Below are 16226 nucleotides of genomic sequence, written 5' to 3'. Positions count from 1 at the left end.
TTTGCTAAGGCCTCTTGACACTAAATGTGTTGTATTGTTGTATTCAAATGTATGCGAGCGAGGTCCCGATCTTTTGTTTACAATCAAATTGTTAGCTTCTACTCCTTATCTTCAGTACACTTTGACCTATTGATACTTAACTTGACATATGTGTAGCTTACACGAAATACAATCTGAAATTGATACGCGGGTATCTAGTATATTTTTATTTTGAACTTAGTTTAGTGAAATTGGTACAAACAACAGCATCATTTATTTCTTCACTGTCATATTTCATTCCTAATTCCTGTCACAGCAATACTTGGCGGTGGTTAAAAACCTGGTTTTCGTCGCATTGCAGGGCGTTTTGTTTAAACCTTTACTTAGAGTTATTCAAAATGGTTGGCGTTATTCATTTACCCCTATTTTTGTTTACAGTTTGTATTTTGTTGCCACCAACATGCAAAAATACTAAAATAAAAAAATTGCACACGCTTTTAATTGTGGGTCATGTGCCCACTACAAATTACTATTCAGGAAAAGCGGGGCAAATGAATGATCTGAAAATTTGCACGTAAGTTGCTGGTTCAGACCTACATCAAATGGTACAAATCTCTCGGAAAAATGTTTCAAGTCCATTCATGCCAAATAAAAATTATAGCGGGGTCCCTTTAAAGTAAAAGGAACGCTGGTTGTTGATAAAAACAGTTTCTAATATTCATATTGACTGCAGACATATGACTTTTAAGAGGAACCATGGTCTTGGAACTAGAGGTCTAGGTCTTGCGCATGATATACTGTGTCATCATGTTTCGTACTTATGCCAAGTTATGTCATAATACTTTGATACATGACAGTATTATGGGCCTGAGAATATTAAGGAATTTTTGTAATTTATGTCTTAAAATATTGCATACACATCTAATTATCTACAATGATATATATGCTTTATGTATATTCGGAACTTTGATTGAGAACTATTCATAATGTCTACAGTTTTATTTTTACTAGAAATTAAAAAAAACCCCAAAAAACCAAAAAAAAAACAAAAAAACCTTCATATACTTCCAAGAAACAAACACATTTTTACCGATGGTATCTGGTGGTAGATTAAGTAAAAACTATCTATAACAATGGTAGTTAAAAGCAAGTTATGCACAATATATTTTAGAGATGTACGGGATAGATAATTACCAATAACGATAATATTATATGTCTAAGAAAGGAGACAAACCTGCATTAAATGTGCCAAATCTGTATTTCGATAAAACAATTTATACCTTAAACATTTTTTTTTAACAATTATCTATCATTTGGTCATTGTTTAAATCGGAACTCTATACATTTTGTATATACGAGTATGAATGTTTGAAATGTATAAAGCAGTGGCAGTATAATGTTATAAAGCAATTCAAAAATACATACCCTTGATTTTCATCACTGTTTTGTCCATGTGCCTTGTCTTCAGTAGAATCCTTTATTGTGTCTTCTTGTCCAGGTCCACTTTCATTATCATTTTTTTTATTTAGATCGTGAGCCGTCTGACTGTTAATTTGAACACATACATTAACAATCTATATAGTTACCAAATATATTTTCATTTGTCGTCTCATATCCTCGTGTATAAAAATATGCTTTTAAATTCAATCCATAACAGTTACTTATAAATATATTTAGGCGTTTTATAACGTAGTAGAGCGAATCAAAAGAATTAAGATATCTAATTTATTTTGTAAGAATTGCAAAAGTGAAACGAAATTACTTTTATCCTGAGTGAGCTAAATGATCCTGTTTTTAATCATAGATGCATAAATCATTAAACATTGTAGTAGTCAACAAGGCAATGCCAAATATTTCGAAGTTCCAAGAAGATATCATTGAACGTTAAGAAGATATTCTCTGGACAAACATTATTTAAAAAAATAATTTTAAGTATCACATAAGGAGATAATACATTTCAAGTTATTCTCCGGACAAGCATTATTTAGTATCATAAAGAAAAATATTTCAAATTTGAGAGTTTGAAGGACGGAACTAGTGGCAACTATACACTCTTCCTCCTGGGAGCATAGAAAGCAAATGACCCCCATTGCAAGGCAATACTTTGTATTTTAGGTGTTGAATTTTTTAAGAAATATTTATTGAGGAAAGTGAACCCCCGTTATGTACATCATCTTATTCTGGTCAACATTTCACACGAAACTTAGTATATGGGTAGTGTTTATCAAGAGACAGCTTAGGATAGCAACTAAGGTGTCAATAATCAAAGTCAAGGTCACTGTTGCTTAAAATAGAAATTCAGTTTCCGCTCAATAACTTGAGTTTGCTTAGACGTTTTGACACCAAACGTGGTGTATGGGGAGCTTATATAAAGAGGCAGATTGTGATTGCTACCCAGGTGTCTGTGATTGAATTCAAGGTCACTGGTTCTAAAAATAGAAATTCAGTTTCCAAAGCATTATAAAGTTCTGTAAAGGGAGATTCAAATTTAAAGAAAACCTAAGGATTGTTGAGATATGGTTCCTTGCCACGGCACTTTTTCTTTCCAGTCTATACAATTGTGTGAGGTTCCATTAGAATACCATTGCAAGTTAAGAATTTTAAAATCTGGAAAAGCATTTATTAATGATTTTAAGTATCATATACGGCAGCTTGGGATAGCTACCCAGCTGTCTGTGATCGAATTAAATGTTTATGCTGCTAAAAATAGAAATTCATTTTCTGCTTTATAACTAGAGTTTGCTTTGGCTTATGGATACCAAAATTGGTGTATGAGTAGCGTATTTCAAGAGGCAGCTTGGATTTGCTAACCAAGTGTCAGTGACCAAAGTCAAAGACACTATTGCTAAAAATAGAAATTCAGTTTCCTCTTAATAATTTAGTTTGCTTAGGCCTCGTGGTACCAAGGTTGGTGTATGTGTAGCTTATATCAAGAGGCCACTTGGGATTGCTACCCAGGTGCATGTTATCAAGGTTATGGTCACTATTTCTAAAAAAATAGAACTTCAGTTTCCGCTCGATATCTTGAGTTTTCTTTGGCCTATTGATACCAAATATTTATCTTGGTAGCTTATATCAACAGGCAGCTTGTAAATACTTCCCATATGACAGTTATAAGAATTTAGGTCACTGTTTGTAAAGAACATCAGTTTCCACATACATGTAATAACTTTAGCTAGCTGAGACAAATTAAAGGCAATTTTGTGTGTGGATAGTTTATGTCAAGACGCAACTCGACATTGCTACCCAGATGCCTGTGATTATTTTCAATGTCACAGTTGCTTAAAATAGAAATTTATTCTCCGCAAAATAGGTTGAGTTTGCTTACACCTGTTGACACTAAACTTGTTGTATGGTGTATGGGTAACCTAAATTAACATGCAGCTTGGAATTGCTACTTAAATGTATGCGAGCAAGGTCCCAATCTTTTATTTACAATTAATTTTTTAGCTTCTACTCATTATCTTCAGTACACCTTGACCTATTGATACTTAATTCGACATGTGTGTAGCTTACACGAAATACAACCTGGAATTGATACTCGGGTATCTGGTATATTTTTATTTTAAACTAGTGAAACAAACTATCTGTATTGGTACAAATAACAGCATCATTTTTGTCTTCACTGCCATATTTCATTCGTAATTCATGTCACATCAATACTTGGTGGTTGAAAATCTGTTTTTTTTTGTCGCATTGCGGCGCTTCTTGTTTAAATATATAATTAGAATTATTCATAACGACTATGGTGATTGGTTGATGTTATTCATTTACCACATGATTCTACTGTTTTTGTTTACAGTTTGTTATTTTAGTTGCCACCAACATGCAAAAATACTCAAAAATATAAATTGCACACGCTTTTAATTTTTGGGTCATGTGCACAATACAGATTACTATTAAGGAAAAACGGGGTGAATGAATGATCTGAAAATTTGCACGCAAGTTGCTGGTTCAGACACCTACATCAAATGGTACAAATCTCTCGGAAAAATGTTTCCAGTCCATTCATGCCAAATAAAAAACTACAGCGGTGTCTCTTTAAAGTAAAAGGAACGCCGGTTGTTGATAAAAACAGTTTCTAATATTCATATTGACTGCTGACATACGTATGACTTTTAAGAGAAATCTTGGTCTTGGAACTAGAAGTCTTGGTCTTGCTAATGATGCACTGTGTCATAATGTTTCGTACTTGTGCCAAGTTATTTCATAATACTTTGATACATGACAGTATTTAGGGCCTGGGAACATTAAGGTATTTTTGTAATTTATGTCTTAAAATATTGCATACACATTTAATTATTTACAATGCTATGTATGATTGATGTATACTCGAAAAATGTTTCCAGTCCATTCATGCCAAATAAAAACTATAGCTGGGTCCCTTTAAAGTAAAAGGAACGCTGGTTGTTGATAAAAACAGTTTTTAATATTCATATTGACTGCTGACATATGACTTTTAAAATGTTTCTTGGTCTTGGAACTAGAGGTCTAGGTCTTGCGCATGATAATGTGTCATCATGTTTCGTACTTGTGCCAAGTTATTTCACATGACAGCAGTATTATGGGCCTGAGAACATTAAGGTATTTTTGTAATTTATGTCTTAAAATATTGCATACATATCTAACTATCTACAATGATATGTATGCTTGATGTATACTCGGAAATTCGATTGAGAAATATTCATAATGTCTACAGTTTTATTTTTACTAGAAATTAAAAAAATCCTTCAAATACTTCAAGAAGCAAAAACATTTTTACCGATGATTTCTGGTGGTGGATTAGGTAAAAACTATCTTTAACAATGGTAGCTTTAAGCAAGTTATTCACTATATATTTAACAGATGTACAGGATAGATAATTACCAATAACGATAATATTATATGTCTAAGAAAGGAGGCAAACCTGCATTAAATGTGTTAAATCTCTATTTCGATAAAATAATATACCTAAAACAAATTTTTTCAACAATTATCTACCATTTGGTCATTGTTTAAATCGGAACTCTATACACTTTCTATATACAAGTATAAATGTTTGAAATGTACAAAACAGTGGCAATATAATGTTATAAAGCAATTTTAAAATACTTACTCTTGATTTTCATCACCGTTTTGTCCATGTGCCTTGTCTTCAGTAGAGTTCTTAATTATGTCTTCTTGTTCAGGTCCACTTTTATTATCAATTCTTTTATCTTGATCGTGAGCCTTCTGACTGTTAATTTGAACACATGCATTAACAATCTATATAGTTACCAAATATATCTTCATTCGTCTGTCTCATATCCTCGTGTATTAAAACACTCGTATGCTTTTAAATTCAATCCATAACTTATAAATATATATAGGCGTTTTATAACGTAATAGAGCGAATCAAAAGAATTCACATATATAATTTATCTGTAATAATTGCAAAAGTGAAACAAAATTACTTTTATCCTTATGGAGCTAAATGATCCCGATGGTGAGAAAGTTTTTAATCATAGATGCATAAATCATAAAACATTGTAAAATTCAACAGGCCAATGCCAAATATTCCGAAGTTCCAAGAAGATATCATTGAAAGTTAAGAAGATATTCTCTGGACAAACATTATTTTTAAAAAAAAGTAATTTTAAGTATCACATAAGGAGATAATACATTTCAAGTTATTCTCCGGACAAGCATTATTTAGTATCATCATATTCAATAGTCGACTGTGTGACGGTCGGAAGTAGCGACATTTATTCACTCTTCCTCCTTGGAGCATAGCAAAGCAAGTGACCCCCATTGCAAGGCAATACTTTGTATTTTAGGTGTTGAATATTTTTAGAAATATTTATTTGAGGAAAGTGAAACCCCCGCTCTGTACATCATCCTACTCTGGTCCACATTTCGGCCATTTGTTTAATTTCCTTTTCATCGGTTCAAATGTTACAGCGCGGACAGATGGTCGGACGGTCATTTGAAAAGAGCGATAATTTCACACGATGGAAAAGAAATTAAATTACAATTTTCAGCATTTACACTGAATGCGACACGTACACATATGGAGTTTAATGCTGTTCTCCTAAAGTTTTAGAGTTAAACTCATGACATAAGCAACTAGACAAACTGACCAAAAATTAATCTGCGTACAACAATGTTTAGCAGAAAGGATGTTTTCCCTAAGATCGGCTGAAACAGTTTAGGATAAATTATTTCCATTTACAGAGAAACAATAAAACTCTTTTCCTACTTCAATTTTGCTAAAAATACGTGTATGATTTTGATATAATTTTTATATAGTACTTTAGAGGTTAATGTCATGATTATAAGAACGCTCCTTAACAGCATAGTATTTTGTGACAATAATTATTAAACTCAATGCATACAGATCTTACTCATATTTTAAAGTTTTGCATATGATTAACTGAAAATTATTTTATCTGGTTTATATAAACCTCACTTCATAATTAAAGAATTATTTTTACCTGTTCTTTTTTTTCCTGATGCTATGCAAATTCATAAAAGAGAAAGAGAAAATAAAAAAAAAATACACACAAATAGAGAAAATAAGAATCCCTAGAGAAAGCCCAACACGGCAAAAGACTCACACACGCACAATTATACTTGTCGTATGCACTGTACATAAGAGAGGGGCCAGATATTAAATCTTTAAAAATATGTTTTCACTGATGCCTACCTGGTAAGGCAAGTAATTCCATTAAATGCAAACAAGGCTTACAAGACTTGTGAACAGACTCAATCAAACCGAGTCTGCAACATTTTCAATTTTGCCGTGTTGGGCTATCTTTAGGGATTTTTATTTTTCTCTATTTGTAAATGTAATGTGACATGACAGTAGTGCAACAGTGTTCTGTCTGTGTCACTACAGTAGTCAGTAGTATAAGATGATAAAACATCAAGCATGTACATTTTGTTTTTTTCCTATATGCCTACTCATTTTCTACAAATATCAACAACTAATCAGGGTAAGAAATATAAAAAAACATATGTAAATAAGCCAAAGCAAAAACTTTTATGGACTTTACTTTTCAAAAAGTTCTTTGCATGTTTCGCTGCAAATGGTATATCACGATATAACAAGAAAAGCATTGATGCAAAGCATAAAAGGGCGTCCAAGCAAGAAATGCAGCTAATGACAATGAACTAGTAGACATATGATGACTAGATATTTTTATAAGGTTTTCAGTGGTTAATTGGATTTTCCAGAATTGTACATCATAGATAAATGGGAGGACAAAAGACATTGTTTATCGTGAACTTTGGTAGGTTTGCTAGAGATTGGACTATTAAATGTATTTTATTTGGAACATACAAAACAATAGTCAAAATGAAATGAACAAAGTCTGTATTTTATTATTATAATTGTAACAAATATACAAATATTAACAAAAGGGTCTAACATAGCAATAGTACATGTATTGTTTTCATGTTTAATTTAAAAAAAATGTTTTCATCATGGGATTATAGATTTCAAGTCCCGGATAAATACTGAAAGTTGAATACACACTGGAATGAAAAATTGGGATGAATTTCAAAAAGACCAAATTCAGAATTTTTTGTTTGTTATACACGTTATATGGTGAAACATTGTTTATCAATATAATTGAAGACTGTAACCTAACTTTTAGACAGGTATGAGGAAATTCACTAACATCATGTTCGTGCAGACAAAGATATAAAACCTACTTGACATTGGTGATGAATATAGAGCTATTGTTTATTAGTTTATTGGGAGATAAAACTACTCTTTTGAGGAATTGCTTCAAAACTCTGTGTTTACATTCCTAAAAAAAACATAACACCTCATATTCAAAGTGAAGACGAAAGTTTCTGTTGTTAAAATATCAAAGTATTCGGCAAATCAACATTTCACAAAACCGTGTGCCTTCAAACAAAATAAAATCAACTTCTTACAAATTTTTTTCGAGAAGTCAGGGTTGATGTAAATATTCACGGTAAAAATGTCAGAAGTGCAATCAGGGCCGTAAAAAAGAAAGGAGCTATATACCGGAGAGAACCTACGGAAAAAAAATCAAAATGATAATATTATGATAAAATATTTTGTAAAAACTTGCCTACTTAATTTTACAGGATCGAAAAAATGTGCAGTCTGACCGGGACTCGAACCAGGGACCCTAAGAATACCGTACAGCGGCTCTACCGACTAGGCTATCCGGCCGCTTACACATTATCTCCCCAAAATAGTGAAAATTCTGAACCGTGACATACTCCCCAGCTATATTGAAATTCGTCCTGGAATTTCCAATGGCTAACGAGAACAATTTGAAATTAAACTCGGAGCTGTATACCATCACGGCCCCACGTTTAGCGCCAAATGCCACAAGGTTGCAAAATTGTGCAGCCTGAACGGGTCCCTGGACCCTCTGAATACCGTACCGCGGCTCTAACGACTGAGCTATCCGGCCGCTAACACATTATCTCCACTAAATAGTGAACAGTTCTGAATTGTGACATCTTTGCATTTAATTTCTTGCAAATTTCGCCAGGTCGTTATTTATTACCATAGTGCGACACGAATGACCATTTCGTTTAGACAAAATCTACTCTATAAATAGATTTTTGGACTTTTACAATGTGAAGGTCATCTATTTATAGCTGTCGAATTCATGCTTCCGTGAAATTTGTTCCTGTTTCCATTCATTAAAATATGACGTGCTGCGAATCAACGAAGGGGAAACCAATATATGAATTTACATAATAGTAATCACAAGGAGTTCTTGATTCCGAATTTATTTTAAGCTGTAAATCGAAGGGATTACTTGATAAAAATTAGGCCCATGGACATAGCCCCTCGCCTGTTGGCGCGGAGCAATAACCCCTTTTTCAAATGTTTACATTTCAATTTTATTTTTTTAGTACTTCAAAAAGGTAAATGACATTAAATGAAGGCTAAATATTTTGTGGCAATTATCATTAAACTCGATGGATACAGATCTTATTGTTTGCGACGGTGGCTGAAATGTCAGCTGTATTTCTAAATGTAAACAAACATGTTAACTAAATGATTGTTATATTCAAGTAATTGCTATTATACCGCTTGTGATCGCCTAATATAATACCAATATGTAATGTCCCAAGTTAACATCATTATACGGCCAACCGACATTAACAAATGCCTCTCACAAGCACACCAGGGTTCTTAAGGCACTGTTTCTCAAAGTGTTACTTTGGTATAATAATGCCTCAGTTGACATCACTTGCATAATGAGAATATTTAGTTCTATTAAAGGGGCTCCACATTGGTCAAAAAGCCTTAAAACATCAACTTTGAAATTTTTGGTTAGATCAATTAAAACACATAAATGGAAAGATCTGAAAATGATTGTAAAGAAATATGATCAGACTTAAATGGAAACTCGATTTTTTTCGACTTTTGTGAAAAGCGTTGGAACGCTTTTCATTTAGGGTCATTTTGCACTATATAAATGGTGATTCCTGAAAAAAAGGTTGAGGTAATTATCTAAAAATTTGCACACAAGTTATTGGTCCACAGCTACATCAATTGGTGCATAAATCGTACAAAACATATTAATTTTGTAGTCCCGTCATGCAAAAAAACAACAAAAAAAACTCAGTGGAGTCCCTTTAAATAAGTACTATCCTCAGTAGGATATAATATGTATATCCCTATTCATAACGTTGCATACATAAATAAACAATAGGTTTAACTATATTTTTATAAAAATATCAATAAAATTTAAATGATTTGATTCAGGATTTGTTTTAAATAGCTAATTTTATTAACTGTTAGTGACTTGATTTTTTTTTATAAAAAATAACAAACGCTATTATGTTAACCATGTAATACTTTGACAAATTTAAAAAAAAGTATTTTTATAAGTATTGCTGGACAAGAACACTCATTAGTTAAACAAGTATTTTACTTTTAACCCGAAAATTATTCTTCATCACATATTGAGTATCAATTCCAATACTGCATCGTGAAGGAATAACGGTAACAGTTTGTTCAAACACCTGTATTAGATGGAAATTATAACACGTACTGGATTTTAAAAGAGTCCTGATTAAATAACTTTAAATTCGCATACAAATTTTAGTGCTGTCTCGGGGGTTTTTCTTTTAAAGTTATCATTTCTGAGATTTATACTGCAAAAAAGGTTACTGAAGTTGTATAACGGTTGATATGTAGGTCTATGGCGGCCTATTTTCCTCGTCCTAAAGCAAAGCGACCTGAAGCTCTATTTATAAAGATTTCAGTCTATAAAATTTACAATAATTGACTCAGGAATCGCTTTAATAGCTACTTCAGTTATCTGTCAGTACCCGGAGATATGAATCAAAAATAACAAAAAGTATCATAATGATCATGCAATACTTATGTCAAAATAAGTTCTGCATTGATTTGCAAGAAAACGTTATTATCACATGCCATTTTATTTCCAGTCTCATATTCTCGTGTTTTATTTCAAATTCATTCGATCGCTTATGAAATATAGTCAGGCATCTAATCTCTTGATAGAGCGGATCAAATGAATTTTTATATCTAATTCGATTGTAACAATTGCCGGAGTGAAAACATATTTTTTATCATTTTGGTACTTAAAAACCACCATGATGCGGACACAGTTGTATATGTATAATTTTTTGCGGGGAATGAAGCAAATAAAATTAAAAGCATATAATTATCAAATATCAAAACATATTCCAAATAAAAGATACTGCATTCTACATTGTTTTGAAGAGTATATATATATTAAGAGGATATTTTTTCGTTTGAGTGAAATATGGAATATATTTTCACGAAACATGATAAAATGCTACATATTTTCAAGAGCCGGGTCGGCGAGTGAAAATATGTGGCATTTTATCATGTTGAGTGAAAATATATACCATATTTCACGAAAAACGAAAAAATAACCTTTTTATTTTATTTCATTATCAAAGAAAAATGGTAACGAACCCCATTGCTTGCTACGCAACTGCACAGCGCGCAGTAATATATTATTGCGTCTTGTTTTGCACGCGATATTTGGCGCTAAATTGTGACGTCACGTAAACAACTCTTTAAACGTATGTACAGCGTTTATAAATGAAAGATATTGGTGTTCGGATTTATTTTCTTAGTTAGACCATTTTCTATCATTCTAGATAGTTTTCAAAACAAAATTCAATATATATATATATTGGTATTTTGGTATTTCCCGGAAAAAAGATAAGATGAGCTGCTTAGTTATATATAAAAATCTACATTAACTAAATGAAAATCAAATGTCTTCAAAACTTTTCAGATTGTTCTCCGGACAGGCACTATTAAGTTTTATAGAGGGACGTTCAAATTAAAAAAACTACGTAATATCTGCACTCTTTCTAGTCTGTACAACTATGTGAAGCTTCAAAGAGACATCATAGATAGTTAAGAAATTATGCTCCAGAATTATTTCACGTTTAAATTTACAAAACGCGATAAGAAAAGCTCGAAAAAATTATGAACCTTTGACAATGCATTTCCTAATACTTATATATATCTACATGTGAAGATCTGATAAAATGTTTTCTATATTTTTAAGCTATTCTTCGGATATACTGTATTAAGTATAAAAATAGGAGCTAATTCTACAACTTAGCAATGTTAAGATATGGTTCTTTGACATTGCACTTACTCTCTTTTAAGTCTTTACAATGTTCAAATGAGATATCATTTATATTTAAGAAGTTATTTTCCGGTTATTTTCTGTTGAAGAGATAGATATCTAGTCTAAGAGTCAATGCAATAATGATGTTATCATTAAATTTTGCTTCGAATGTGTTTCAAATAAAAGAAGAAAAATAATTATTTCCCGTAGCTTCCAAGTGTTTCCTTACAACATGTGCACATTTCTAAGTGATTTATTTAGTTTATTAATAAATCTTTACCAAAGCAAAGCTATAAATTAAAAAAAAAAAAAACAAAAAAAAAAAAACAAAAAAAAAACAAACTTTTACCATGCTAGACCTAAATTGAATTTATAATATACAGGTTAAGTGTTAAATTTATGTCTCAAAATAGAGCAATTTCTGTGTAATTTTATGATTGTTGCTTAAAGGGACTCCACTGAGGTTTAAAAGCCTAAAAAACATAACATTTAATTTTCTTACATAAATGAGCTGGAGCAATTTAAACAGAAATATACTCGTATGCAAAGATAATTAAGAAATATATTTTGAAATAAAATGAAAATCGTGTGTTTATGCATTTCTTAGTTCGATTTGAGTTAAAGCGTTTAAACGCTTTTCATTTTGGATCATTTTTTTATAATTTGAATAATTATTTTGTAAAAAACGAAGTGTTCGAATTATCTGAAATTTTGCAGAAAGATAAGTGGTCTAAACCTACATCACATGGTACTTTTATCTGGAAATAAATATTTTCAGTCCCACCATGTCAAAAGAACATGTGTCCCTCTAATGTCTATTCGAAACTTTGACTGAGAATTATTTATAATGTCTACAGTTTTACTTTTACCAGAAATTAAAAAAAAGCCCTCCAATACTTTAAGAAGCAAAAAAATTTTACCGATGGTATTTGGTGGTAGATTAGGTTGAACAGATTATATTAGGCGATTTGGAGCGGTATAATAGCAAATCTTTAACAATGGTAGTTTAAAGCAAGTTATGCACTATTTATTTTACAGATGTACAGGATAGATAATAACCAATAACGATAACATTATATGTCTAAGAAAGGAGGCAAACCTGCATTAAATGTGTTAAATCTGTATTTAGATAAAATAATATACCTTAAAGGGAGACACAGGCAAAATTTTCATTTCTTAGTTTTGAATTTTTCATTCATTATTCTTTAAATGCCATCAAAATAAATATATAAGACAGTTAAAGGCTCCATATTAGGAATAAAATGGTGGTTTCCTAACTTGACCCGTGTGGGTCAGGTTAGAGCGCTAGCATTTCACAATAGTTGTCAAAGTAAACTCTGGAAAAGTTAAAGAACATGTCAAATGAATGACTTAGGCTTGTTTCAATCATACAATATCAACAATATTTGTTATTGTAAAGGGTTTGTTCAAGTCACCTGACTATTTCGTGATTCTATTGGCATCTAAATTTTGTTCAACATATGTAGATATATTTACGCTCAAACCCAAAATATATAGAATTTAAACAGAAAATCATGCTGAAACTTCAAGAAAAGTCATTTTAGCGTAATATGAGTACATAGATCATTTTAATATTTTTGTCATTATTTTAATTATTATAATTCCAATAATAATTTCATAATTAAAATGAAACACTTTTTTCTTCTCAACTGTTATATTAGAGACACAAATAATGTTCAAAGAAAAAAAAGAAAGAAAAAAAAGTTGCCGCTTCTGGGGCTTTAACCCACGCCCCTCAGTTACAATGCAGTTGACAGTAGTTCTAGCCTATTTGAATACTCTTCAAAGTGGAGGTAATGCATTAGGTGGACCATACCTTAAATCGGAACTCTATACACTTTCTAACGAGTATAAATGTTTAAAATGTATAAAACAGTGGCAGTATAATGTTATAAAGCAATTCAAAAATACTTACCCTTGATTTTTATCACTGTTTTGAGCCTTTTCGTCATAGTTATGCTTATTTCCACTATTATTATCATTTCTGTTATTTAGATCGTGAGCCGTCTCACTACCAGGATCGCGAGCCGTCTTACTGTAAATTTGAAGAAATATATTAACAATCTTTATAGTTATCTCATATATTTTTTATTTGTTGTCTCAAATACTCGTGTATTAACACACTCATATGCTTTAACATTCACTCCATTACTTATAAATACAGTTAGACGTTTTATAACTTAATAGAGAGGATAAAACAAAGTCATATATCTATAATTTGTAATAACTGCCAAAAGGAACCAAAATTACTTTTATTCTTATACAGCTAAATGATCCTCATGGCGGTTTTCTTATCTTAGATACACAATTCATTCAGAAAATACCGTTGAAAATTTAGAATATATTCCCTGGACAAACATTATTTGAAAAAAAAAGTTATTTTAAGTATCATATAAGAAGATAATACATTTCAAGTTATTTTCTGGACAAGCATTATTTTGTCTCATAAAGAAAAATAATTCAATTGTCGACAGTGTGACGGTCGGAACTAGCGGCAACTATAGCCTCTTCATCTGGGGAGCATAGCAAAGCAAGTGACAAGCATTACAAGGCATTGTTTTGACTTTGTAGTTTAGGTGTTGACTTTGTTTGGAAATGTTTATTTGAGGAAAGTGAAACACGCTAGACAAACTGACCACATATTACTCTGCGTACAACATTATTTTGCTGGGATACAATCATAAATAATAATAATATGGTAAACATAATTATTACCCATTCTTTGCACCGTTTTGTCCACCAGAATGTTTTAAGTTGTCCTTATTAGTAGTCTTCGTATCTTCACCCTTTCTACCGTCTTCATTTTGTAAAAGATCTTCAATTTTTGTGTTTACCCCTGTATTACTGATTGTTATAAAACATTTAAATGAAACAGAAATATTCAGGCGAAATCTATATATCATTTTTTCCCTAAGACTTTTACAAAGATTTTATTTAAGAAATAACATCGGCCTGAGAGGTGTATATCGGCTATTTAACACCGGTTTGGAGTTTTGATGCGTAGGAATTGACCACGAAGGCCGTAGGCCTGACTGGTTAATTTTTTCGCATCAAAACGAAAAAACCGGTGTTAAATAGCCGATATACACCTCTCAGGCCGATGATATTTCGATTCTATCACGATAAAGTAAGGAAGATCACTAATGTTACTTTTTCAAGCGGAAATAACTTCCGGTGCCAATTTTCGTATAACGCTGTTCGATTTTCGCACCCTACTGTTGCAAAGATATAGAAATTATTAAACAAAATAAATAATGAGAAAAAAACGTTATTTTATCAAGTTTTCAACAATAAAAACTTACGTCGTATTGTGTTTACATCAGTGCCCCATTTATCATTCTTGTATGTATGAAATAACGTCAGCTTGTTTATGAATGAGTTGTTTACTTACGATGACGTCATTACGCTGCTTACGGATTGGCGCCGTTTTGTCAAAATATTTATTAACTGATATGGATCAAATATGTGGCGTTAGTGTATGTGAGATATTATTTCGGTATTGTATGAAAAGAAAACGTTATAAGAACTGAAAATATAAATAAAAATACTTTTTATTGTTGCTTTAAAAGGCTTTGTAAACTATATAATCGAGGGTGAAAACATAAAAGCCGCATATTCAAGTAGTCCCTAACCAGTGTTTATTGGCAGTTTAACACCGGTTTTTTCCTTCTTTGTCTACAGTGACAAAATCACGTGGAGTGATAGAATTTCTCTTAAAACATTTTACGATAATCAATTTCCATTTACAGCGAAACAATAGAACACAACACAACACGCACGCACGTACACTCGCACACACGCACGTGGGCACACACACACACACACACACCAACCCACCAACGCACGTACGCACACACACACACACACACACACACACACACACACACACACACACACACACACACACAATGATTGTTATTAAACAATTATTTATAAGACAGAAACATATCTATATTAAAATTTAACCCCTTTTTCAAATGTTTACATTTCAATTTTATTATTTTAGTACTTCAAAAAAGGTAAATGACATTAAATGAAGGCTTAATATTTTATGGCAATTATTATTTAACTCGATGAATACTGATCTTATTAATACCCTGGTATTTTGAGAATGACTTTTGGTAACGATTTTACTTGAGGCAGATGTATTCTTCCTCCTAATTAGAGAATATCGATTTAGCTCGATTGCTCTTTAGATTACTATCTGTATGCACATTTTTTAAAAAAAAGAAAAAAAAATAATGAAAAAGAAATTTTTTGAAGGGGGCAAATAATTGCTTAAAGAGAATCATAACCTTGCATAAATAGAAGTAAATAAAGATAGAACAAAGCAATTTTATACTTATGTAAAAGTTTTACTTGATCATTACCTGTTCATTGCAATACTTTGTCCAGTTCCTTTTTTAAATAGTTTTTTAGATCCGCCTTTTTTTTTGCTCCCTGTATTAATAGACATGACCGTATTTGAGTTGTTGTCTGGAATGCCAGCTGTTATTCTAAATGTAAGCAAAAATGTTCACTAAAAGATTGTAATATTCGAATAATTGCTATAATTCATCTCGTTATCGCCTTATATAATACCAATCTGTAATGTCCAATGTTAACATTATGATACGGCCAACT

At 31.6% G+C, this 16226-nt stretch overlaps 1 protein-coding gene across 1 annotated transcript in view; it reads right to left on the bottom strand.

The window, feature by feature from the left end:
- Positions 1–16226, bottom strand: part of LOC132748461 (uncharacterized protein DDB_G0290685-like) — a 33701-nt gene that overhangs the window by 6307 nt on the left and 11168 nt on the right. The window contains exons 7-11 of the mRNA XM_060738083.1: positions 15974–16099; positions 14319–14447; positions 13519–13638; positions 5075–5194; positions 1405–1524 (exon numbers count right to left, since the gene is read on the bottom strand). Of these exons, the coding sequence (XP_060594066.1) occupies positions 1405–1524; positions 5075–5194; positions 13519–13638; positions 14319–14447; positions 15974–16099 (615 nt within the window). The remainder of the gene's footprint in view (positions 1–1404; positions 1525–5074; positions 5195–13518; positions 13639–14318; positions 14448–15973; positions 16100–16226) is intronic.

Source organism: Ruditapes philippinarum, unplaced genomic scaffold (assembly GCF_026571515.1).
Source record: "Ruditapes philippinarum isolate M1 unplaced genomic scaffold, ASM2657151v2 ctg1480_1_1_1_1, whole genome shotgun sequence".
NCBI lineage: Eukaryota > Metazoa > Mollusca > Bivalvia > Venerida > Veneridae > Ruditapes > Ruditapes philippinarum.
Note: the sequence above shows the minus strand (reverse complement) of the source record. Positions and strands in the feature narration are given on the sequence as shown.